The sequence below is a fragment of the Dermacentor albipictus genome, chromosome 1 (genome assembly GCF_038994185.2).
Source record: "Dermacentor albipictus isolate Rhodes 1998 colony chromosome 1, USDA_Dalb.pri_finalv2, whole genome shotgun sequence".
Taxonomy (NCBI): Eukaryota; Metazoa; Arthropoda; class Arachnida; order Ixodida; family Ixodidae; genus Dermacentor; species Dermacentor albipictus.
In genome coordinates, this window is record NC_091821.1 from 458,060,766 (window position 1) to 458,085,490 (window position 24,725).

Sequence of the window (24,725 nt, forward strand, 5' to 3'; positions counted from 1 at the left end):
ACTGTTTTGCTCGCCTTGAGGGTCGCGTTATTCTAAGTAGATGCACGCGCAGTCGGCCATAAGAATCAGTAGCCATCGGGCTGCGATGGGTAAAGAGACTGCGCGCATGGCACTGATAGCTTCGTGTACAGTGTGTTCTCGCCGCTTTGGTTGCGTTGAAGCGAAAGGCACCAGTACGGGAATTCGCGCACTGCTACTGCCGCTCTCCTCTGGGCAATGTTTTGCCAGCGAGTGTCCGCGGTCATAAAGTGAGATCTGTTTATGAACTGATGAACTGTCCGTTACTTCTTTTTTGTTTAAATCTAAAAATTGAAGTTAGTTTAGCAGTTGACAGTTGCAGTCAGTTAGATGTTTCGAACTCATTTCAGTAGGAAATGACTTTCTTTTGGTGCCATGACTTTGCCTCTCTTGATGTTGTTTACACCATGTGCTCGTGCTGACTTTTGCACACGATGTTTTTCAGGCACCCGCATTATATAACGCAAGAAGGCAGCTGCAAGGACACAAGGATGTCAAAGGGCCAGCCCAGCGCGACTTCACGCAGTGCAGAGGAGCGCACGCCAAAGAATCAAAATACATTGCCATGCAATTTGGACAAGAAAACTAGAATATGGTTATATTGGGTGTACCATTTGATTAAATCTGAAGAAAATCGAAATACAGTATGTCACACCAAGATGAAAATTCTCACGTGCTCTAGGCAGTCATCTCAACATGGTAAATTTATGTAATGTCTCTGATGGGAAAGTCAAAATCAAGTATGCTCTCTGGACACAAACGCATAGGAGTAAGTGTCATTGAAAAGCTAGAAGTGTGTTTAAAAAAAGCTCATTAGTTGTGAGAAGTGACTGCTTTTTGCTTTGCCTCTCAACATATATATCCACGTGACACAAAAATAGTAGTACTATGAAATTGCATATTTGCTTAGTGACATGATACATACTCGCAATGAGCACGGTGCCTGTGTTCACTGTAAAATGCAACAGCTCACGCTTGTTTAGGTGCTTGCATACATTGAACAGCTTTAATAGCTTACATTTAACAGCTTGTGAATGCAAGGGTACAAATAGAAACCAGTGTGATTCTGTATTGTAAATGCTGACATGAAGCAGGCTGATTTTCCCGTCTTCCTTTTTATCTATTTTTACACCTAATTTTAGAATTATGGCTTCCTTTTAGGTTCCAGAAAGGGGAAGCATGGGGGAAGATAATCCCATGTTTAAGAAGACATTATCGTTTACGTGCATGCTCACGAAACCAGTTTATTAGAACCGCTAGTGCCTCCCAAAGCGTAAGTAAGGAGCAATAACACCTTTACCTCTGTACACTGTGGTGTACACCTTACGTATTCGAAGCCAGAGAGTCACGTGGAATGGAAAATTATTTTAGGCATGTAAAATTGTGGTTTCTTCAATCTACTTGCCAACGAAGTATGCTAGTGGAGGTAGATATGCGTTGAATGCAAAGAACTGAGAGCATCTGATTAGAACACTTGTTCATCAATTGGCGAATGTGAACATACAGTTTTAAGCAAAAGAAGCTTAGTTTCATGGCTTCTGTAGAAATAATTCTGCTGGACTTAAGATAGACTGCACAGTGAGGTGATGTATTAATCTTCCTAGACACATATGTACTTGTTTTGAGACGAATATTCTGTAAGTGCGATAATTTTTCCTACTTTAGCGCATCTTAACGACTTCAGTAGGAAAAAGGCTTTGGTTTCAGGTAGTTGATTCATTGTGCATATGCGAAGTGGCATGCAAAATCCACATGCATGGAAGCGATATATGAAACAGGATGGTGCCATTCTCAGTTTGTTTTGCTTCTTTGTTTGTGTTTTTGTGCCCTTCCCTGCCTGACTTATGCTTATGTCACCTTTGAAGCGTCATATTCATCCCATCTGATTTTGGGTTCACTTCTGAAGCCATGCTATACTCCAGTTAGATTGCATATTCAGCAAGTCATAATAATTGATCATATAATTATGCAAGGTGCTCCTCAGAAGTATAGCATTCTTACCTTAATGGGAAGAAAAAACTACCATATATGAAAAAAATTTTATGCACAAGATTTTAATGCCAATGCTCCTTGCAGTTTTATACTAATTTGCTACACAATATATAATATTGTAAATTTAATTTGATTTATTTGTGAGGAAGTGTAACGGATTAATTCGAGCAGCACCAGGAAACCACTTTCGTGAGGAGGCCAACCGAATAGGTAATATAATACGCCTCTCTACTGGTTTGAGACCGGGCAGGATATTGCTGCACAACCACGACAAGACACACTTAGAAACAATGGGGTGCAGCCCGTACATTAATAAATATATGTAAAATATAAGCAAAGCGAGCTAGACCAGCAGCCTTACATGAGAATATACAATACATTGCTAAATGCTGTGTAGTCTCAGTCAGGAACATCCATATGCTGTACAGGGTGTTATCAAATGAGCTGCGGTCTTAGAACACGGCACACAGAAAAAGTTTCTTGCACAATTTATCTACATTACCAGCCCCGTGCATAGCAGCTCATCTGGTAACCTCTGCCATGTAAGTGTACGCGTTTTGTGCCAGAAATGCGTTTGCTGGCCAGTAATGTGGAGAAAATTATCCTCGATCACAGTTTCAATACTTTGCGAGTTTGCACATGTTTGTTCTATGTTTAACTTTCAATTGTATACTTTATTTTCGAAACGAAGGAACCAATTGAAATTAAAATATATTTGTACACTGTAATAGTGAAGAAACTTTACAGAATATACCTATGTTTTATTACAAGATGTGTTCTAAATTTCATGGGCATCATTGTAATGTGATTTTATATTTGTCAGTATGTTTCTCAAATTATTATTCAGTTTGTGTTTTGACTGATCAATAAAGATTTTGACCTTTTAAGAGAGAAATTGTTTCATGTGAAAGCTCAGCGACTACAGATTACATCCCATTCACCAAGCATAAGTGCAGAAGCTGCTTATGAAAGAATAAAATGTTCCCCGAATGTAAGTATTGCGAATCCCTATAAACGTGACCATGGATCTACATCGCGTTTTGACACTATTGGGAAGAGTGCTAGCACTCTGTTTTGAAAGAGTACAAGCACTCTGTTTGGGGGAGTAGAAACACTCGCCTTGGAGGAGCAGACGCACTCGATACGCGGAAGTATTATTACCCCTGTGTGGAGAGCATTGGCACTTTGTGGAAGAGTACTAGCACTCCCTCTGGGGAGAGTATTAGCACTCTGCGGTAGAGTACTAGCACTCCGTTGCGGTGGAGTAACACAACTCTGTGAGGAGGAGTTGCCCTACTCTCTCTCAAAGGGGGTCGATCTGCTCTCGAAAAGAGAGTGAAATACGGGATAAGCATTTACTCCCTCAAAGAGAGTGCCCGGAACTCTCTTTCTTTTTAGAGTGTAGAGCGTTACGCAGAATATGTGCATTTTGCTGCCCTCAGCACTGTGCGCCTGCCAGCCGACGCTTCATCCCCTGGAAGATGGGAAAGAAGCGGCTGCTTTGACTTAAGAAACGAATCCTCCCTACGGCAGGAGTATTTTATCTGTGCGCGAGAAGCGCAGGGAAGTGAAAATTTGCGGTTGCGCTGCAAGAGTGAGCAAGGCTCCACACAACGTACTCCTGCGAACACATCAAACGGCTATTCGAGGGTCGCACGTAGGCCGGTTGTACGTGCGTACTGTTCTGCACCGTGGGCCAGCTATCGCAACACTTTAGTTACGTGATGCTTCACTTACCGTGGTAAGAAGGCATATCAGGCCGCAGTCAAGGAATCTAAACGCTGAGTCAGAAATGACATTCTGCCTCCTCGCCGGCGCGCTGCCGTAGTGATGCGCGGCCACCCGTACTTTGTTCAATAAAGCATGGCGATTCCTCAAGCGAGAATGCGTTTAGGCTCATAAACTCCAAATGGATCACGAATGGGTTCGTGTGTCGTATGTGTCTCCAGTGCGTTCTTGCAGTGCAGTTAGAATGCGTACATTTTTTTCGTATCACCAGACGTCTAGCTTGCAAGACCGTCTGATAGCCCCAGGAAGTCCAAGCAGAGAAAACCAAGTAGAAGTTGGCGATAAAGGTGACCTTTTTTTGAATCGCGCAAGAACTGGGCAGCGGCTGGCACCCGCGGTTGATGAGAATAGATTATTTGGCTGGCCTGATAAAGCATGGTTATTTTCATAAAAGCTGGTAAAAGCAGCCGATACTACCCACGGTCCGATTTCCGAAGTTCATTATGAACTTCTTTCAACATGACTTCGGCAATGGTAATGTATTGAGACAATAGCGATTACATGATTTTGTTTACTATTGCTGCGAAGCGCATGCCCGAGCAGCCCGATTGCTCACAGCGCGGCATGGTTTTGCGAGAGAGGTAAACAAGAGAGGGTAGCTCGCCCGAGAGCCAGAGCAACGCCATGAGCAACGCCAACTTCCGGCTTCGCTTTAGCATCACAAAGAGTGACGTCAGGGCCTCTTCTGAGTTTCCCTGTTCCATTCTCAGGGATATCGCGCGAACATCCAGGATATCCCGCGCTTCTATGGAGGTTAGCACTTTATAGGGCAGATGGCGCTGTATCTCGTTCCGGCAACGCAGTGCGCAAGCAGTGTAAAGGCAGATTCACACCGAAAGCGGAGCGTCTAAGCGGACAAGCAGATTTTCAAAGCGGCGAGGCGGCGAGCGCCCGCGCCTGTTCAAACCAGCCACGTTGTCTGGTTATTCGCGCCGCTGGGAAGGCGGGGCATCTCGCAATTTCTGTAGCAATTTCAGGGACGTGCCGCCATCTCGCGGCACTTTGGGTTTGTACGCGCACTTTCGATATATTTTTCGTCGTGGGTCGGCGCGCTCCCGTCCGCTATCTACTTCTGCAAAATGATGAGCTCAGACGAAGAAGACGAGATCGTTCGCATATTACTCGCCACTTATCTAGTCGATTTTCAAGATTTGTTACAGCGCAACACAAAAGAAGGTATAAAGCAACGACACGGCGACGTGTCGTCGTTTTATACCTTCTTTTGTCGTTGTCTTGTGTTGCGCTGTAACAAATGAATCCCAACCAACTGGCCCAACTTGCCGTTTTGACGCTTTTGAACAAGAGAAGCGAAAAGCCCAGAGAAAGACATTCGTTTACATTCGTTCACCAGCGCTTCCGCAGTGTCGGGTTCTGATTGGCTGCGGCCAAAGCGGCCAACTTATCCGCGCGGAAAAAATTGGCCCGGGCGCGATCCGGCCAAGCGGCCACGTATTTTCCGCAAAGCGGAAAATCCGCGTCCGCTTGGCCGGATCCGCTTGTCCGCTCCGCCTTCGGTGTGAACGTGTGATTTTCGGCGGCAGGTTTCATTCGCTGTAGACGCCGAATTCCTCAGTGTGAGGAGTCCAGTGGCGAGATCCGCCGGAATAGCCCCTTCCGCGCCGATCAGTCCCTGACGCGTATTTCCGATTGCTAATAGGTACAGCTAGGCGTGCCACATGCAGAGGCGATGAACGTATGCGGGAGTAAGAGCGGGTGCGATATAGGAAATGTGGGGATTTTGGTCCTTGAATATACGACTCTGCCTAGGCACTACGGAGGAGTTTCCTAGCGCGTGTTGTATACATTTGTTCCTAGGCGTGCCAGCTGAAGTCGCGAGGCGCGGTAGTGCTGAACTAAGCATCGCAAGTTGACGGCTGGACTCAATTAAATTTATTCACTCGTGTTTTTACGAATTAAAACAACGTGTGATTATTTCGCATTATTGGCGGTGCCTCCAGGACACCAACGTGGCAACGGGGGCATCAAAGCTACAACCCAGACTGGTCCGTGGGTTGGGGCTCGCCGAGGCCTGCGCGTGCCAGGAGTGCAAGATCAGCTGTCCGCTCTCGCGGACAGCCAATTGTTTATGCAAGCACCCCCTGGCACGCTTCGGTCTCCGCGGCCTCAACCCACGGGCCGCCCTGCTTCCAGCTTTGATCTCTCCGCTACCGCTTGGCGGCCCCGGAGATCCTGCGCCGCCTGCTTTATATAACCTCAGGTGCTCTCCTGAGGCCTCCGTTTGCCGGTTATATGTGTCCTCCTGAAGCAGTTGTAAAAAATGCACTCTATTGTCGCGACTAAAAAAGCGACCCGCGACTTGTACAACACCAGTCAGAACCTTGCCCCTTCACACCCAGCGATCACCAAATGGGGCGTCCGTGCCTACTGCCTCACCGAGCGGGCAGCCAGCGGCGGAGCGTAAACTGGACCGCACTCCGCAATGTCGGCATGCCTAGGGGACAAACGCATACAGCACGCGTTAAGAAACCTCCGTTGTGCCTAGGTAGACTCATTTTCAAGGTGCAAAGGCCCCCAGATTTTCTCTCTCGCACCCGCTCTTACTCGCGCATTCGCAGAAACGTCAAGCGCCGTGAAAGGCGCCACGCCCCGCTGTACGTACTAGCGATTGAAGAAATGCGTCCCGGACAGATTTTTGCGGCAGCTGTCGCCGGATTCCCTCAGCGGGGGCCAACCAAAGCACAAGTAAGAAATTCAAAAGATGGCGGCCAAATCCGACGCACTCGTCATGCCACAGTTTTCAAAGCGCGTCTTGACATCGGAAACGCTGATCGAATTGGGGTGTAACCAGTGGCGTAGCTAGGTCGTCTGGCACCCAGGGCCCATAGGTCTTCTGTGACATAGGTATTCTGTCCCCCCCCCCGGGTGTAGTCGTGGAAGGCGATGATATCGACAATTTCCAGGTGTCTTCAGACGTATATGACACCCCCCCCCCCCCAATGGTGCCTTGCACCCGGGGCCCACAGTCCCATGCCCCCTCTCCCCCCGTTGCTACGCCACTGGGCGTAACCACTCCGTCCTTCTCGACAAGCGCCTCCTCAAGCACCACGGCAAGCGCCAGAAGAGGTGGCAGTTTCGTGGCGTGACCGAGCTTCCCGTGCTACTGCAGAGCAGTACCAACCAGACACTGTCGCTGGCGTCCTATGCTTCTTGTACGCGTCATGCATCGCCAGAAAGGTGCTTGCCAGCAGGCCTAGCAGTACTGGCTCTTGCTCATGGTTTATCGTCGTAGTTGCAAACAGTGATGAAGGGGCGCAAGAGAAAACACGCGAACTCTACGCAAGCGTAAATAACTGCGCCGTTTCGAGCCGCGGGAACATCCGGGATATCCCGCGCTTGCTTAGAGGCTAGCGCTTTAAAGTGTAAATGGCGCTCTATCGCGTCTTGGCGGAGCGCAGGGCAAGTAGTGTCAGCGACGCGACTTTTGGCGGCAGAATAATTCCGTTCGCTGTAGACGCCGGATTTCCCAATGTGAACGAGCAATTCCTAAGACGACGGACGGCGCGCCACCTCTGGGCCAAAGTCGTTTGCGCGTGAAGCAGGCTTTAGGCGCCCGTTCCTGCATGCGGCGAGCATCGGCGTCCGCATTCCTCGTATCCGTGCGAACGAGCACAGCGTAGAATGAAAGAGCGAGCGTGGGGCGCAGTGGGGAATGAGACAGCGATAGCGAAGAGAGCGCAAGGAGGGTGCAGCGGAAGCATGAGGCAGAAAACAGAAAAGGTTATGATGAAAGCGCGGGAAGAAACGCCTAGTGACACGCAAGGCGGGCTTTGCGGCGACGATGACTACGTGATGGCGCCAGGGTAGCGCACGTCCTTTGTTGACCGATGACGCCACGGACAGCATATATGGAAAATAAGCACTGCATGAGCAGAGATCTGTCTGAGGCGGCTGCTGTGAATCGCCCGTCTTGTCGTTTGTGTTCTTCTTCCTAAGTCCTGGTCTTCTGCGCCTTGCCTTTACCTACTTCAAGCATGAACCAACTAGCCCAAGCAAGAGTTTTACTTGTGAATCGCGCTCACGCATCACCCACGTGCCAGGTTTCGCGATATCCCGATTAGCGTGCCAGTCACCCCATACCTTGCTCCCTTTGCAACGTGGCACATGAGACAAATTGGCCGCACCAGCCAATATATTGTGAAATGAAACAAAAAAAGAAAACGTTTTGAGCTGCGCTCAAATCACGCACTAGCGAGTGTCGTAATAGTCGGCGAATTTCGTTTACCCACTCCACTTTACTTGACTAGACATATCCGATAATGTAAGATGACAGCACGGAGCACTTAATCCGCAGGATGTGGCAAAAAATTCAGATTTCCATTCGATCTCTGTGTCTACAAAGAACTTATTCTACAAATTTGGTATAGATTTGTTGACGGGCCGTGGTGGCGCAGTGGCCTTGGCGTTGCGCTGGGAAGCCTGAGGTCGCGGGATTGCATCCTGGTTACGGAGGCCGCATTTCGATGGGGGGTGAAATGCCAAAACGCTCATGTACCGTGCATGGGTGCACGCACGCTAAAAAAACCAGGTGGTCCAAATTAGTACGGAGTCCAATTACTATTGCGTGCCTCATAATTATATTTCGGTTGCGTAAAACCACAGAATTTATCTTTTCTACATTTTTGTCCAAAAAACATGGCGTTTTACGTGGCAAAATCACGATCTGATTATTAATTAAATTATGGGGTTTTACATGCCAAAACCACTTTCTGATTATGAGGCACGCCGTAGTGGAGGACTCCGGAAATTTTGACCACCTGGGGTTCTTTAACGTGCACCTAAATCTAAGCACACGGGTGTTTTCGAATTTCGCCCCCATCGAAATGTGGCCGCCGTGGCCGGGATTCGATCCCGCGACCTCGTGCTCAGCAGCCCAGATCTGATTATGAGGTACGCCGTAGTGGAGCACTACGGAATAGTTTTGATCACCAGGAGTCCCTTAACGTGCAACTAATTACAAGTACACAGCACATTTTCATCCACTTTTTATGGAAGAAATGCCCACAATTCATCTAGAATTTTTCCCATACAAACAATGCAAAACAAGAAATAGAACTAGGGGCATTCATGCCTGCATTTCTCCATGACGGCATTGCAAATGAGATAATTGACTCGACAGCTCGGAATGCAGGTGCTTTTTACGTGGTTGCTCACTGTTTTTCTCATATTCAAAGCACCGCTCCCACAGTACCTACCATTTACATGTTTAAATGCATCATAAAGCGGCTTACATTGAGTCGATTGCTCTTGAGCACAACGACGCTTATGCAGATGAGGGAGTCCACGAGGACATCTAACGCTGTCCATCTGACGAAGAGCTTCATCGCCCATTGCGAATCCTGCACGCGGCGGAAACAGCTCTGTTATCTGCCATGTAGTAAGAAGTGTAATTAGCCGACCCAGTACCGCGCGCCAGGGTGAACAGCTCATTTAGGGATTTGAAGATGGTTGTCCAGAAATATTAGTATATGTACAACTATGTAATAAGCTCAGAGAAACTCTCCTTTCACGGAATGCTGTAACTGATGTCCTGCACAAGAATTTCCGCACGCATCAGTACTGTTATTGCTACGCATCCGCTAATATTGGGAGGAGGGAAGTTATTGAGGTTTCGCAAAAAGAAAAGCACGCTTCATGAGACGTTGCCTATAGGAGATTATGCGGGCAGTCAGTTTTCCGTACGCTTGCAAATATCATGCACGTTATTAAGCTGAATCTCTCCAAAAAGTAGACAGGCCGCAACTAAAAGTAAAGCTACGTAACAATTCGTAGAACGACTTTTCTGGGAGACAGGGCTTCATGAGAGATAGCTTCGGATATCTTGGCGCGTGAAAACATGTTTCGTGCATTTGTTCTATTCTTAATTTTGCCCCGTTTGCTGATACGTTTTGAGAACTACTTGCTCTACATGCAAACACACACACACACACACACACACACACACACACACACACACACACACACACACACACACACACACACACACACACATATATATATATATATATATATATATATATATATATATATATATATATATATATATATATATATATATATATATATATATATATATATATATATATTGTCGGGCCCTTGGGCCCTCTCTGCAGCGCGCACGGGGGAAGCGTTTGAAACGCGCGCCACAACGGCACTCGTCGCATGGAGCATGCGCATCGATCGCGGTATCGTAAGAACTCGCGCGGGGACTGCCGGGAAGGCGGCTGCCCGATAAGAAGGCAGCGGAGACGGCACTCGGCGCTTTTTTGCGGGGCGCGGGCTTGGGGAGGCGCTGGTGGGGCGTGGCCCGTCTAGGTTTCTTTCCGAGCGTACTGCAGAGCAGGGCGAAAAGCGTCTTTGTATTGTGTCTGCATGAAAGAATGCTCTTGTTCGCTTTTGGGACTATCTGCGCGCCTGGTTCGGTGCTTGCTTGCTTTTTGCGCTTTGTGCATTCTGTTATCGGCCGAAAGATTGTGTTGGCTGATGGTTTGTAGCGGCCGTTCTTTCGTCGCTCTCTTTGGCTTGTATATTTTGTTGCCTCACTGTTTTGCTGCTTGCTTCTTTACTTTTGCTGCTGTTTTGCTGCTTGCTTCTTTGCCTTGTTCTTTTCAGCTATTGGCCGCGAGGCTGCGGTAATTGTTTGAGTGCTACATTCTATCGTAAATTAAAGCGGTTTTTGTTGCTTGCGCCTTTGGTCCTTTGTCGTGCTGGTCGCGGCTCGCGGACCCCCTGAGCGAGGGCGAGGGGCCTTCAATATATATATATATATATATATATATATATATATATATATATATATATATATATATATATATATATATATATATATATATATTGCAAGGAAGAAGAAGTGTGCCGTCTAGAGCTCCGCAGCCGGATTGCCAATGCTACTGAAGTGGGGCTCGGGCTAGCCGCTGTTCCCCGTGTGACTGGCAAAGCCTACGCTGTTGCGTCTTCTTGTCCGCGTCCATCGTGCCGTCCACAGCCATGTCGGACTTCTTTGCCATAATTGGTGGGGGTTTGGTGGGTCTCCTGTCATCCTGGAATTGCGCAGCCGGACTCTCCCTGCCATCATGACCACCGCAAGCGCCGCGAGCTTACCGCTACCTGCTGCCCAGTCCTCCGTATGCCCCGCCACACTCCGTCAGCGGGACCCTCCCATCTCCAGCGGCACTGATGACCACGACGTTAATGACTGGCTATCATCATACGAACGCGTCAGTCTGAACACCAAATGGGATGACATTACGAAACTGACCACCGTACCTTTTTACCTCACCGGAATTGCCCACTTGTGGTTTCAGCGAGGTATTCGGCCGCCCTGCTGTTCAAAAGCTTTGTGCCGAACAGCGTCTGTAGTCGCGCTCTCAACAGCCTGGCGAGAACTTTACCAGCTACATCGAAGATGTCATCGATCTCTGTAAACGCGTCGATGCATCCATGACTGAGGGCAATAAAATCAAGCATATCATGAAGGGTATCGACGAGGACGCATTTTAGATGCTCATATCAAAGAGCCCCTCTACTGTTGCACAAGTTATTGAACTGTGCCAAAGCTATGACGAACTCCGCCGTCAACGCATCCTCACTCGCCGTCCTGTTCCCGATCACGAATCATTGTCCGGCTTGACATACCCTATTCAAGATTCCACCCTCCTCTCGCATATCAAGGCTTTCGTCCGTGAAGAAGTAGCTCGCCAGCTCTCCCTCCTCTCCAACCCGCCGGAGTCAGGTTCGTCCCTTAGTCCCACCCTACGACACGTTATAGAAGAGCAAGTGTCCGAGGTCCTTCCTCTGGAACGAGTGCCTCAACTCACCACCCCATTGACTTCCGCCGACGCCGTCGCACGACCATGACCGCCGACCTTCCGGGCTCCGCCTTTGATGCCTAGCCCTGTTTTTACCCCCACGTCGTCACGACCTCCAGCCCATCGAGTAATTAATCCCTGGCGCACACCGGACAATCGGCCCATCTGCTATTCGTGCGGTATTCCCGGACTAGTTGCACGCCTGTGTCGCCGCCGTCCACTTCATCCCCGTGACGACCCACGCACAGCCGCGTACGACCATCCTTTGTCTTACGCTCGAGACCGCGATTTAACCCTTCCCCGCCCAAGCCTTCGCCCAGTTTCCGACCGCCGTTCTCCTTCTCGTCGTCGCTCGCTCTCCCCGATGCGTTGACGTCCCTCTACCGCTGACACGGAAAACTAAGTGACGCAATTCCCGAGGCAAGAACTGCGTCATCGTCACAACGCTCAAGCCCTCTTCTTTCGCCGCCCAACGTTATTCATGTCGCTGTTGAAGGTGTCTCTGTGCTTGCCCTCATTGACACAGGTGCCGCCATATCTGTAGTTGCCGAAAAACTATGGCGCTCAATACGAAAGGTCACGATGCCTTTCTTCGGTCCTTTACTCCGCACAGCCACAGCACAGCACGTCCAGCCGGTGGCTGCGTGCACCGCCAGACTTGAAATTCAAGGAGTGGTCTACACAGTCGAGTTAGTTGTTCTTCCCCACTGTTCCCACGATATTATTTTAGGTTGGGACTTTCTCTCCCGTCACCAAGCTGTTATTGACTGCTCCTGTGGAGAAGTCGCTTTCTCTTCGCTTGGCAATGCCATATCTGATGACGTTTCGCTTTCCTGCCCCAAGTTGTCCCTCACTGACGACATCCATATACCTCCGCACGCATCCGTTCTGGCACCTGTATCCTGTTTCGTTGCCGCCGACTCTACCGTACTGTTCACGCCTTCGACTGCTTTCGTTCACCGCCACCTCTCACCACTCCCAACTGCGCTGCTTAGCCTTCAAGCTGGTTCTACTCACCTTCCTATACGCAACCACTTCCCTTTCTCGATTGCGTTGCTTCGCGGTGAATCTCTCGGCACTGTGCAGCCTTACGACCCCATTACCACGTCGCAACTTCCTGTTGGATCGTCAGAAGTCAACACCCTCTACTGTAGACCCGCACCTGCCGCATCGCCTGAATACGTTTTCAGCCACGTCATCGACAACGCCTTAAGCCCCACGCAACGCCATGACCTTATCCGTCGACTCGAGAAATTTCGCCCTCCTTTTGACAGTCACAGCACTTCTCTGGGCCGAACGACGATTGTATGTCACCGTATTGACACCGGTTCTCACTCACCGCTACGGCAGCGACCCTACCGCGTCTCGTCGACAGAACGACGCGTCATTGATGAGCAAGTAGGTGACATGCTAAAGCGTGGTGTCATTGAACCGTCCGACAGCCCATGGGCATCGCCGGTTGTTTTAGTTAAAAAGAAGGATGGCTCGATCCGCTTTTGCGGGGATTACCGCCGCCTTAACAAAATAACCCGAAAGGATGTTTATCCATTGCCGCGGATCGACGACGCCCTCGACAGCTTACAAGGTGCAGAGTTCTTTTCCTCCCTCGATCTACGCTCTGGCTATTGGCAGGTGTCAATGGCTGCAGAAGATAAACCTAAAACTGCTTTCATCACACCAGATGGCTTATACGAATTTCGTATGATGCCATTGGGACTTTTCAACGCGCCCGCGACTTTTGAGCGGATGATGGACACTATTCTTCGAGGCCTCAATTGGAAGACGTGCTTGTGTTATTTGGATGATGCAGTAGTGTTCGCACCAGATTTTCCTACTCACCATCATCGCTTGGAGCAGGTTTTACGCTGTCTCAGTGACGCTGGCCCCCAACTAAATTTGAAAAAATGTCACTTAGGGGCACACAAGTTGATAATTCTCGGACATGTCGTGTCGAAGGACGGCGTTCTCCTTGATGCCGCTAAGCTCCGTGCTTTTAAAGGATTCCCGAGGCCAACGTCTCTAAAAGACTTGCGCAGTTTCATTGGCCTCTGCTCGTACTTTCGCCGCTTTATTCGAAATTTCGCTTCGATTATGGCACCTCTGACAGAGCTTCTTCGGGGAGACCCCAATCTATCCGCGTAGTCCCCGACTTGCGATGATGCCTTCGCGACGCTACGTCGCCTGCTCACAACACCACCGATACTGCGCCATTTCGATCCAACTGCTCCCACGGAAATCCATACGGATGCTAGCGGTGTGGGTCTTGGCACTGTGCTCGCCCAGCGAAAGCCCGGCTGCCAGGAATATGTTGTTGCTTACACGAGCCGCACTCTAACGAAAGCTGAAGCGAACTATTCCATCACGGAAAAAGAATGTCTCGCGATCATCTGGGCCATCGCAACATTTCGCCCATACCCGTACGGCCGGTCCTTCGATGAAGTTACCGATCACCACGCACTTTGATGGTTGTCGTCTCTCAAGGATCCCTGCGGCCGCCTAACCCGGTGGGCACTGAGGCTCCAAGAGTACGATATCCGGGTTGTCTACCGCTCAGGCAAGAAGCACGCCGATGCCGATGCTCTTTCACGCTCGCCTGTCCACGCCGACATCGTAAGTGTGCCCGTCCTAGACGACCCACTTCCATTCGCTTGTGTCGACATGGCTTTGGAGCAGCGCAAGGACTCCTGGATTTCATCTTTGATAGATTACTTCTCTAATTCACCTACACGCCCACCATCCCGAGCGTTTGACGCCGTTTGACACTGAACATCTAATGTGGCATTTGTACGGCTCTCGCGCGATCCACGCATATATGGAAGCTGTCGCCCACCTACAACCATCGGGATTGTCAGAGTGAACGTGACCCGCTTGAAGAAGTGGGCATCAAGAGAAGCGGACGCTCCTTACTTGCGTCGGGAAGACGAAGTTCGTGGCCCAGCACTAAGGTGCCAGGGTTAATGCTACCCTTTCAACACCTAATGGCAATTATGAAGAGCGAACGACGATTTGTTTTCATTTCTAGTAACATTTGGCAACCCCTAACTGATAACTGCTATTTTCGGGGTGGTGCGGTTTCTTAACTGAGGTGAAAATATAGCTACGTAGCGCCGAGCGGACACACACCGAGAAGAATAGGCGAGTTATTCTGTGCATTTCAGCTTCAGCAACAGATATTGACAAGTGAGAGATGCTATGCACACGTACGTCTTCAATGCCGATAACGAGCAGCAGGTCCACGACGATGGTGGCGAACAGCATCAGCATTCGCGGCACGAGCACCAAGCAAATCTCTGCAATTGAAGTTATATGTGCACTGTCACCGCTTAAAGTGACACTAAGTTGAGAAATGATTTCTTCTGCATCAGTAAATTACCGTTATACAACACCAAAAACACCACTCTTACAACGATTAGACGTTTGGTAAGCGAGAAAAATCGCAAGAACGAACTACGGGTGGCGACACCGACTCAAGTTTCCTCACCTGGGGCCTGTGACGTCTTGGATTTTGGTGGCCTCTTCTAGGGCCTACTAATTATATGTAGCGGTACAGATTGAATACATTGTATCCTAAAGGAACCAAATATTAAACATGCAAGTTTCGGGAACCTTTATTCAGCCAACGCGGCCCAAATGCGAAAACATTCTTTGGAATCCCTAACGTCACGCTTCCGGCGCGAAATTGAAATACTGATACTTGGACCTTCGTTTTCTCATGTAATAATCAAACTATCTTTTTAATGATTACCTGCAAGGTTCTCAAACAATGCTTCATTAGTCTAGACCGATTTATTGTTTCGCTTTAGTGTCCCCTTGAACAGGATGATCTTGAATATGCGGCACGTGGTGCTGACTACTAAGTAAAGGTTTATCGCTAGAGGCGCGTGTGTACACTATAACGAGAAAAAAACAAGGAAAATAAATTTCAAAGACTAAACTGGAAAGGAGCCAGTGATTGCTTAAGTTCACATATTCACCCTATTTCTTTGATAAAGGATTTTATTCACGACTTGTCGCTAACAGTATGTCGCTTCTTCAGTATTATCCTGCATAGACAAAAACTATGCAGATAGCTAGCGCTGTTAACGCCCGCCGTTAGCAATGGCGTTGCGGTACTGAGCTGGATGTCGACGATTCGATGCCCGCCGCATGCATTCCGATGAGACCTGAATGCCTCCACCATTGTGCCGTTCATTTAACGTCAAAGAACCCCAGCTGGTCAAAATTAATCCAGAAGGCTCCACTGTGCCGTGCCTCGTAATGAACCTGTATTCGTGGCACGTAAAGTCCTAGAGCTTAATTTATATTGTCAGATGTTTAAACGTTATTGCCAGAGTTTTCCTGTGTTGGCAGTTCGCTTTGAAGCTTTAAAGGAATGTTACGTTCGCCAGCGTCGTTAGCGCAGAGACGTATGCGTGTTCGTGGTAGTCCGAAAGTCACAGACAGCCTGGAACGCGTGATAGTTTGTTACGGGTCTGATACTACCAACTGCGCGAGACAGAGAACAAAGAACACACAGAGAAGTACCGCGAAAATAGCTGCCGCCTGTTCCTTCTTTCGCTGTTGACCGGTTGGCGCAATTAATGTTAGTCCTGTATAATTAACCGAATAGGCCCGCAAGAATATTCCGTTCAACTTCGCCTATTACTTCGAGAACAGCCAGAGGCGGAAGCCCAAGTCCTGCACGAATGAAAAGCGAATTCTTTGTTCCCCGCGGAAAACAGGGAAAATCCATCTAATCCTTTAAAAGCGGCCTTTTTAGCTAAGGCACGTAGCGCATGGAATCTCTGTTCATCGCCGGGTGGTAAGGAGCTGCTGTAGTGGACAGGGTTCTGATGTCACTGGAAAACTTGCGAATTTCAGCAGACGCGAATTGAGGTCTGTTGTCGAATCCTTTTGAAGGATTTGCTGCAGGTTGTTGGCCACAGCAGCCCGATGTTTTTAGGAGCTGGTCGTGGAACGCTAAGATAGCGCTGAAAATGACTGAATTTCCTGCGTCTTATTTGGCGCTCGGGCTACGGTCAATGCTCGCACCTTGATTTTTGTAGGACCGACAACATTAGTATCAATTCTGTGTCGGAGAAGCTTGACCTGTGGTTCATTGTTCTTTTTCTTTTGTGCGCGTGCAAGTAAGAGCTCGCTATCTTCTCAAGAACGAACTCTGAGTGCGCTGAGTTTTCTCCCCTGGAGACATTGCAAACGATAGCAGCGTCATGATCATCATCATCAGCCTGGTTACGCCCACTGCAGGGCAAAGGCCTCTCCCATATTTCTCCAACAACCCCGGACATGTACTAATTGTGGCAATGCCGTCCCTGCAAACTTCTTAATCTCATCCGCCCACCTAACTTTCTGCCGCCCCCTGCTACGCTTCCCTTCCCTTGGAATCCAGTCCATAACCCTTAATGACCATCGGTTATCTTCCCTCATTACATGTCCTGCCCATGCCCATTTCTTTTTCTTGATTTTAACTAAGATGTCATTAACTCGCGTTTGTTCCCTCACCCAATCTGCTCTTTTCTTATCCCTCAACGCTACACCTATCATTCTTCTTTCCATAGCTCGTTGCGTCGTCTTCAATTTGAGTAGAACCCTTTTTGTAAGCCTCCACGTTTCTGCCCCGTAGGTGAGCACTGGTAAGACACAGCTATTATACACTTTTCTCTTGAGGGATAATGGTAACCTGCTGTTCATGATCTGAGAATGCCTGCCAAACGCACCCCAGCCCATTCTTATTCTTCTGATTATTTCCGTCTCATGATCCGGATCCGCAGTCACTACCTGCCCTAAGTAGACGTATTCCCTTACTACTTCCAGTGCCTCACTGCCTATTGTAAATTGCTGTTCTCTTCCGAGACTGTTATGCATTACTTTAGTTTTCTGCAGATTAATTTTCAGACCCACTCTTCTGCTTTGCCTCTCTAGGTCAGTGCTCATGCATTGCAGTTTGTCCCCTGAGTTACTAAGCAAGGCAATATCTTCAGCGAATCGCAAGTTACTAAGGTATTCTCCATTAACTTTTATCCCCATTTCTTCCCAATCCAGGTGTCTGAATACCTCCTGTAAACACGCTGTGAATAGCATTGGAGAGATCGTATCTCCCTGCCTGACGCCTTTCTTTATGGGGATTTTGTTGCTTTCTTTATGGAGGACTACGGTGGCTGTGGAGTCGCTATAGATATCTTCCAGTATTTTTACATACGGCTCGTCTACACCCTGATTCCGTAATGCCTCCATGACTGCTGAGGTTCGACAGAATCAAATGCTTTCTCGTAATCAATGAAATCTATATATAAGGGTTGGTTATATTCCGCACGTTTCTCTATCACCTGATTGATAGTGTGAATATGATCTATTGTTGAGTAGCCTTTACGGAATCCTGCCTGGTCTTTTGCTTGACAGAAGTCTAAGGTGTTCCTGATTCTATTTGTGATTACCTTAGTAAATAGTTTGTGGGCAACGGACAGTAAGCTGATCGGTCTATAATTTTTCAAGTCTTTGGCGTCCCCTTTCTTATGGATTAGGATTATGTCAGCGTTTTTCCAAGATTCCGGTACGCTCGACGTTATAAGGCATTGCGTATACAGGGTGGCCAGTTTCTCTAGAATTCTCTGGATGGATAGAAGTGAACATGCTCTCAGGAACGGAGGAAGCCTATAAACACTGAAGAATGAACTAGGAATTGGCAGGAATCAGATGTATGCGTTAAGAGACAAAGCCGGCAATATGATTAGTAATATGGATGAGATAGCTCAAGTGGCTGAGGAGTTCTATAGAGATTTATACAGTACCAGTGGCACCCACGACGATAATGGAAGAGGAAATAGTCTAGAGGAATTCGAAATCCCACAGGTAACGCCGGAAGATGTAAAGAAAACTTTGGGAGATATGCAAAGGGGGAAGTCAGCTGGGGAGGATCAGGTAACAGCAGATTTGTCGAAGGATGGTGGGCAGATTGTTCTAGCATCGTCAAGGCAGACGCAAACGTCGAGAATAAGTGTTGACTCCATGAGTTTCTGGAACATTGGTGGCACTGCAGGCATGCCAAATGGCAGTCTGTTGACGTTGCAGAGGCCAATTATGGTGCTCAGGGCGGCAATTAGGAAAATTGCTCGCTCACCTTCAACAACTGGTAGGCAAGCGCCAAGCCGAGAATGCTTAAGATTTCTAAAGCTAAGCATTCTTAGCCTCTTTCCCTCACTTTCGAATTTGTTTGTAACCATTGTCGACTCGCCGCGAGCCCTATCCTCGTGTGCACATTGACCCCCCCAGTGGAAGCTGTCGCAAAATAAAAATATCTGATAGTTCCTTTCAAACCCGATTTTCCCAGCACAGAAGCCCGATGCTCTACATAATTCTGGTGAAAATTAAGAAGGCGTATGGGGTCCGGATGGATCCATAAAAATCCGGAATATAACAATAATTTCCCTAAAGCAAGCCAAAGCATAAAATCACTTGATGCGTTGGCCTTGTCGTCTAGCGAGAATTTCGCTTATAAATACAAGCGGGTGCAACTTGCAGCCGACGATGAGGATAGAAGCAACAAGACGCGTTCGTATAGGACGTTCGCAGCGCAAATCTTGTCGCACCTTGGCACTGTGGCGCAATTGTACAACTTCCAGCACGTCGCGTCTTGTCGATGAACACGTTTTAAGGGGAGCGCTGGTCCCGAAATCAAGTTTTCCATTTGCCACATATATTTGAGATTGTAGATACAGTATTATGCGTCAACACTCTATTTTCACTCGCAAAAGAAATTTAAGAAAATTAAAGCGTTTGTCCAACCAAATGAGTGCGAAAGTTTATTCTAATTGAGGCATGGTAGCCAGTAGGGTATTTATTTATTTATTTATTTATTTATTTAAATAATTAATTATTTATTAAATTATTTATTCCTACATGGGGGAGGGGGGTGGATAGAAAAAAATCTAGCAGAAGTACATAGGGTAGAAGGTAAATAATATAGGAAAACATCAGATACAATAAAAATAATCTAAACGTCAAAGAAAAACAGAAATCAACAAGAAGAAACGAACCTTAGTATATCTGGCAAGATCCCTCGTTTCAGCTAGGTTTATTTCTTTCTTCCCTTTTATTGGCGCTCTGTTACACTGTACTGCCTTTGGTAACAGCCCGCATTTTTCCGACTGCACTTCCTTCGAAATCGGCTTACATTTTTAGGCCACACGATATAGCTCCGAAGTGGGGGAAATCCACCTGTAATGCTGATGCAGTAAAGACTTCCGGTTGCCCTGCAAGGCCCACCAGAGTGTCTGCGGGTTGCGCCTGTCACAGAAACGTGCACTGCGTTTCTTGCCGCAATTCGCTATTTTACCTTGCTGTCTCAAGAAACCATCGCCTGAGCAGATTTCCCCAGTTCGTGCGATCTACATAATTTTTGAACCGGTAAGCGCGCTCAAGAATTCGGGTGTCGGCAGCGGTGGAGGATAGTTGTGTCGCTATATGGTCGGTGCTCCGGAAGTCCCCGTAGAAACTCAGTGCCTCTTCGTTCTTTCGTACGACAATAAACGGTGCACCCCATTCCTAACGTTGTGTCTATGCGGCGATACCTTATTGCTGCGGCCTGTCAAGCTCCTGTTCAATTGATGTTTGCAGGGCCAAAGGTACCGAACTGCTGAAACGTTCCACAGACTAGTCCTACCAGATGACTTGTCCTCCCGTCCGAGGCCTAGAGAAAAATAAATTATGGAATTTCAAACGCCAAACCCACGATCTCATTATGACGCACGCCGTAGTGTGAGATTCTGGGATTCCTTGACGTGCACGCCCATCCTCTGTACACCATCGTTTCTCGCATTCCGACCCCGTCAGAAGGCAGCTGGCGTTGCCGGCGTTGAACCCGCAACCTCTCAGTAGCGCAACGCCCTACCAACTCAGCTACCGCTGCGGGTCGCCGTCTAAGGCTACAAAACTGCGCGGCGATAGCGTCAACAGCCGGCTCCAAGCGATCCCGCACGCGAACATTATCTTCGAGAGGCTCGACGCAACGCAGAATCGTAGAATCTGCATATGTCCACATGTACAAGAGGTACCGGCTAAACATTTGCACAGCATCCTGCACCGCCGCTACCATGGTTTTCAGAAGCATAGGTGAGAGAACAGAGAGTTGCGGCATACCATGGTCAACCGGGCGTGTTCTCCGAATCCATCCTCTTTACGCAAAGCGTCTGCCGCATCGCTACAAAGATTTTGTCCCAATTGGTAGTTTTCTTGCACAGGACGCGCACGTTTGCTATGCGCATAATTTTTGAGAGCGCACTTCTCAATGCGGTTGTGATTGATCCGACTAAAGTTGAGAGCTTCACGTTAAAAACCTCGGTGAAATTGAGACAAACGACAATGGTATCGTCGGGTGCAATATGAAACGCATTACTATTGCCTTGCTGCCACTAGATGAGTTACGTAACCTTGTCGTATTCGAAAAGCAACTGCGACGCAAAACGCAATTTTATAATAGGACACCAATAACATAGCATCTGAAGCTGATTCAGTCCCGTCTTGTAGCTGAATTTGTATCTAAGGCTCGGTAAGCGTGCACTGCATCCGCCTACTTATTCGAGCTTAATTTCGGTTGTATAATACAGCGTGTCTGGCTTCGTATTTGTTTCATTTAACGACAGTTTAGATGGAAAGCAAAGTAATGTGCATAAGAAATTTTCCGCCTTTCTCGAGCCACCGTTTATGTCAGCATTCTCTCGAAAGCTCGGCAAGTAACCTCCGACACTACATCTGCGCCAAGCTGTTTCGTGCCACATAATCTGAATTGACTGATCCTAATCAACGTTCTTTAAAAACAAAACATTTCTAGAGTGGAAATGATGTTCCGTAAGTGAAGCTGGACCACCGCCATGGTAGGAGGAACACAAGAAAATAATAGCCTATAGTGGCGCAACAGAAGCCCTTGCATCACCGTCCCGAGGAGTTTATCGTGGCTTATTTTGCCATACAGATATTAGTCGACAAGCATCGTTGTGTTACTGGTTTTACTGAACCTCCTGGCACATTTCATTAGAGCGAGCGTCATCGATACTCGGCCGAAAAGAAATGCTCTCTTCGGTTGCCTCATTTTATTTTCTAACTAGTTTACCATAACATGACAAAATCACTTTTTGATTTGTTAATTAACGGACGCCATCCTAAAAGCCTGCATATATCGGAAGGGAAGAAGGGCCGAGCGCTAGCTCCACCTCTTCGTGTAAGAAATTGCGGAATCTTCCAGCCTAGCACCTCCTTCGTTTGAACAGCGCAATTGATGTGACGTCGCACTTCCACAGTGACGCGTTTCGACTCGACTGGCGCATGCAGTAATTCTCCAATGCTAGTACATAACGCAGTAGCAATAAAGGAGGCATTTTGCTCCTTATATACTGCGGCGGAGATGATAAGCGAAAGCATACGCCATTGCACTATAACGAAAATGTTATCACTGGTAGCAAGTTTGTATTCGAGAAAGTCATTCTCTTTCAGTGGGAACCGCCACGTGCTCTGATACGACCAGCTTTGCCTCTGTAGGCTATATTTGCTTGCCTTGCTCGCAAAGCTAAATTATGGCAATAGGCGAGTCGAGAGCATAGGTTCCATCACTCCAAACGCTAGTGTAATCACTGAGTAAACCGCTTGCAAATTATTCAGGTACATTAGTTCGTTGCAAGAACCTACATCCCTGGCCATTTGTTGCCTTTGGAGTAGTTCGTACCTAGAATTGACGTGTCGATGGAGGCCAACTTCAAGTGCATCATGATGTCTGTACTGCCCATGATGGCAAACATCTGTCCCATAAGGAACAGGCTATGGAAAGTCTAAAAAGCAAACAGAACCAATTGCAACGTTAGATACATACTGTACATATAGGTATACACGAACACTCAATATTCATTTAGTCAACAATGGTTTCAAAGAGCCTACCAAGGAACAATAACGGAAGACAATCTGGGTGTGCAGTGTGTGCTGTGAAGGTTTGATATAAACGTCGAACGCGTACTTTAGCGCAAATCATTCCATTCTTGCTGCGCCGAAGAATAAGTTCATTGATTCGTCGTACAGAGTCATCTGTATGACTGCTTGACTCATCGCGAGAAGTGCAAATTTTACAGTCGTAGGAATAGCTGCGGAAGTTGCGCTGCAGGGCGTGGTCGCGGAGCCAACACTTAATTGTTCATCATGTTGGCACGTACACTTGCACTTAAGCGTGGCGCAAGCATTACTTCAGGAGCGACTCGCCTGGCCACAAACCACCACTATACAACATTCTCTCTAAAGGTTGTGCGCACAAAAATAAACTTCGAGATTTGGAGATTAAACTGGACAGTATTTACAGCCTTGAAGTATAGTCCCCATATATGGTGGCCAATCTCCTGCTTTTATCATTTGAGCAGAGCTCTTTTTTTGGCCCCTTATGTGAATGCAGTACTACCTGCTCAAATCACTCTGTATTTAGAGGACGCGTAGATTGCAGATTTACAAATGCATGCTTAAACAAACTGCGCCCAGTATGAACGATCGCCAACGAATCGTGATGGCATAAGTTGCTGCCATTCTTGTTTCAGAATCGTTCCTTAAAACGGCAATCGGTTTTCTTTATAAGAAATATGTTCTTGATTCAGACCTCCCACTTTTCAGTGCAGCTTCGTAGACATTTGGAAGCACTAGATTTTGCCTGTTTGCTTTGAGTTCCCTTTTTTTTTTCACAGTGAAGCATTCTTTGCGAAACCTCGAACTTTTCCGATCGTCACTGCGGGGTGCTGCAGCTGTCTTCCCGAGTAGCTCATACATAAATAAAATGCAATTAAGCGCCCGATCGAACACTGGTGTCCCAACACAGCAGCCTGGTGTTCTAGCATAAGGCCACGATCGCACATATACTTCTGCCATGACAACACCAACTAGCAATTATAGATGATCGTATGTGTCACACTGCGTAGCACGGGTGTGCGAGGACACGCGCGCGGGCGCCAGCTTCCTTTACGGCAAAGACACAGAATCAAATGGCCAGATTTATATAATCTGATTAACCGCTTCACGGAGATGTCAAGAGGTGCCTTGAACATGCATAGTTCTGTTTGTGAACAAACACATTCGAGCCATTCTGGGCCCACTGAGGAGATTTAACATGCTTCTTCATGGTAATGAGCCACATGGCACGCGTCATTTATTTCATAATACGTGAGAACACACGATACTAGCTCATCAAGCCGAAAAGACGAGGTAAGTTTTCTAAATGTGTTAATACGTAGATGGGCACGTGACCCATTCAGTAAACTTGTTTCAATTCATGTGACCGATTGTCTGCGGCATCTGAAAAATAAGCGTACTCCGGGTTTCTTGCAAAAACTCGTCACATTCGTGCCGCGCTGTATAGAAAGAACGCGCCTGTATACTCACGAAAAAGATGGTGGCCATCGTTTGAATACCGGGCTGGTTTCTGAGAGCCACGAACTCGAACACCGCCTCCATTGCGCACAGCTTCCTCTTCTTCTTTGACTCGCTGAAGAAATGGAACATGTTCTCAGCCGGAAATCAAAGAGATATGCAGTGTTACTACGCAACATAGGGACGAAAAGATTGTCTCCTGTTATTATGATATCAAATTGACGAGCGCTGTATTGAAGCTCTATAAAAATCTGCGAAACTCGGTTTTCAGAACATAGAAAGAAATTTGTTGCTACAGTATACCGTATATTAGCATCAGAGTCTTTTTCATTCATTACCGCCATTCTATGAACTTAAATACAACCATTATGTAAGAATACTGCACTTAGTCAGTGAACTTTTCGACCATCCCCTTATGGTTACCTCACGTCTGTCACTCCTTTTTCTAACTATGAGATACCACAGCCTCAACCTCAAGCCCTTCTTTGAGGGCACAAACAACGGAGTCATTTCTCGCAAATTGTGGAATGTTGGAACGAAATGCCCGCCTTTCAAGTACTTTTAAGAGGTAAAACTGCGCATTTAAATTGGACAGACGTCCCGATTATGGCGGGACACTTCCCCTTTTAGCGCCATGGTCCCGCTGTGTCACGGCTTACGTGTGGGACGGTGTTTTGTTGCGCAAGGATATTCTGAGAAAACTGCGACCACTAT

General features: G+C 47.5%; 1 protein-coding gene across 1 annotated transcript in view; it reads right to left on the bottom strand.

Moving 5' to 3' along the window:
- Positions 1–24,725, bottom strand: part of LOC139059343 (uncharacterized) — a 37,737-nt gene that overhangs the window by 9,181 nt on the left and 3,831 nt on the right. Inside the window, exons 2-5 of the mRNA XM_070537629.1 lie at positions 24,024–24,126; positions 22,339–22,441; positions 14,829–14,914; positions 9,048–9,155 (exon numbers count right to left, since the gene is read on the bottom strand). Coding sequence (XP_070393730.1) covers positions 9,048–9,155; positions 14,829–14,914; positions 22,339–22,441; positions 24,024–24,095 — 369 coding nt within the window. The 5' untranslated portion in view covers positions 24,096–24,126. The remainder of the gene's footprint in view (positions 1–9,047; positions 9,156–14,828; positions 14,915–22,338; positions 22,442–24,023; positions 24,127–24,725) is intronic.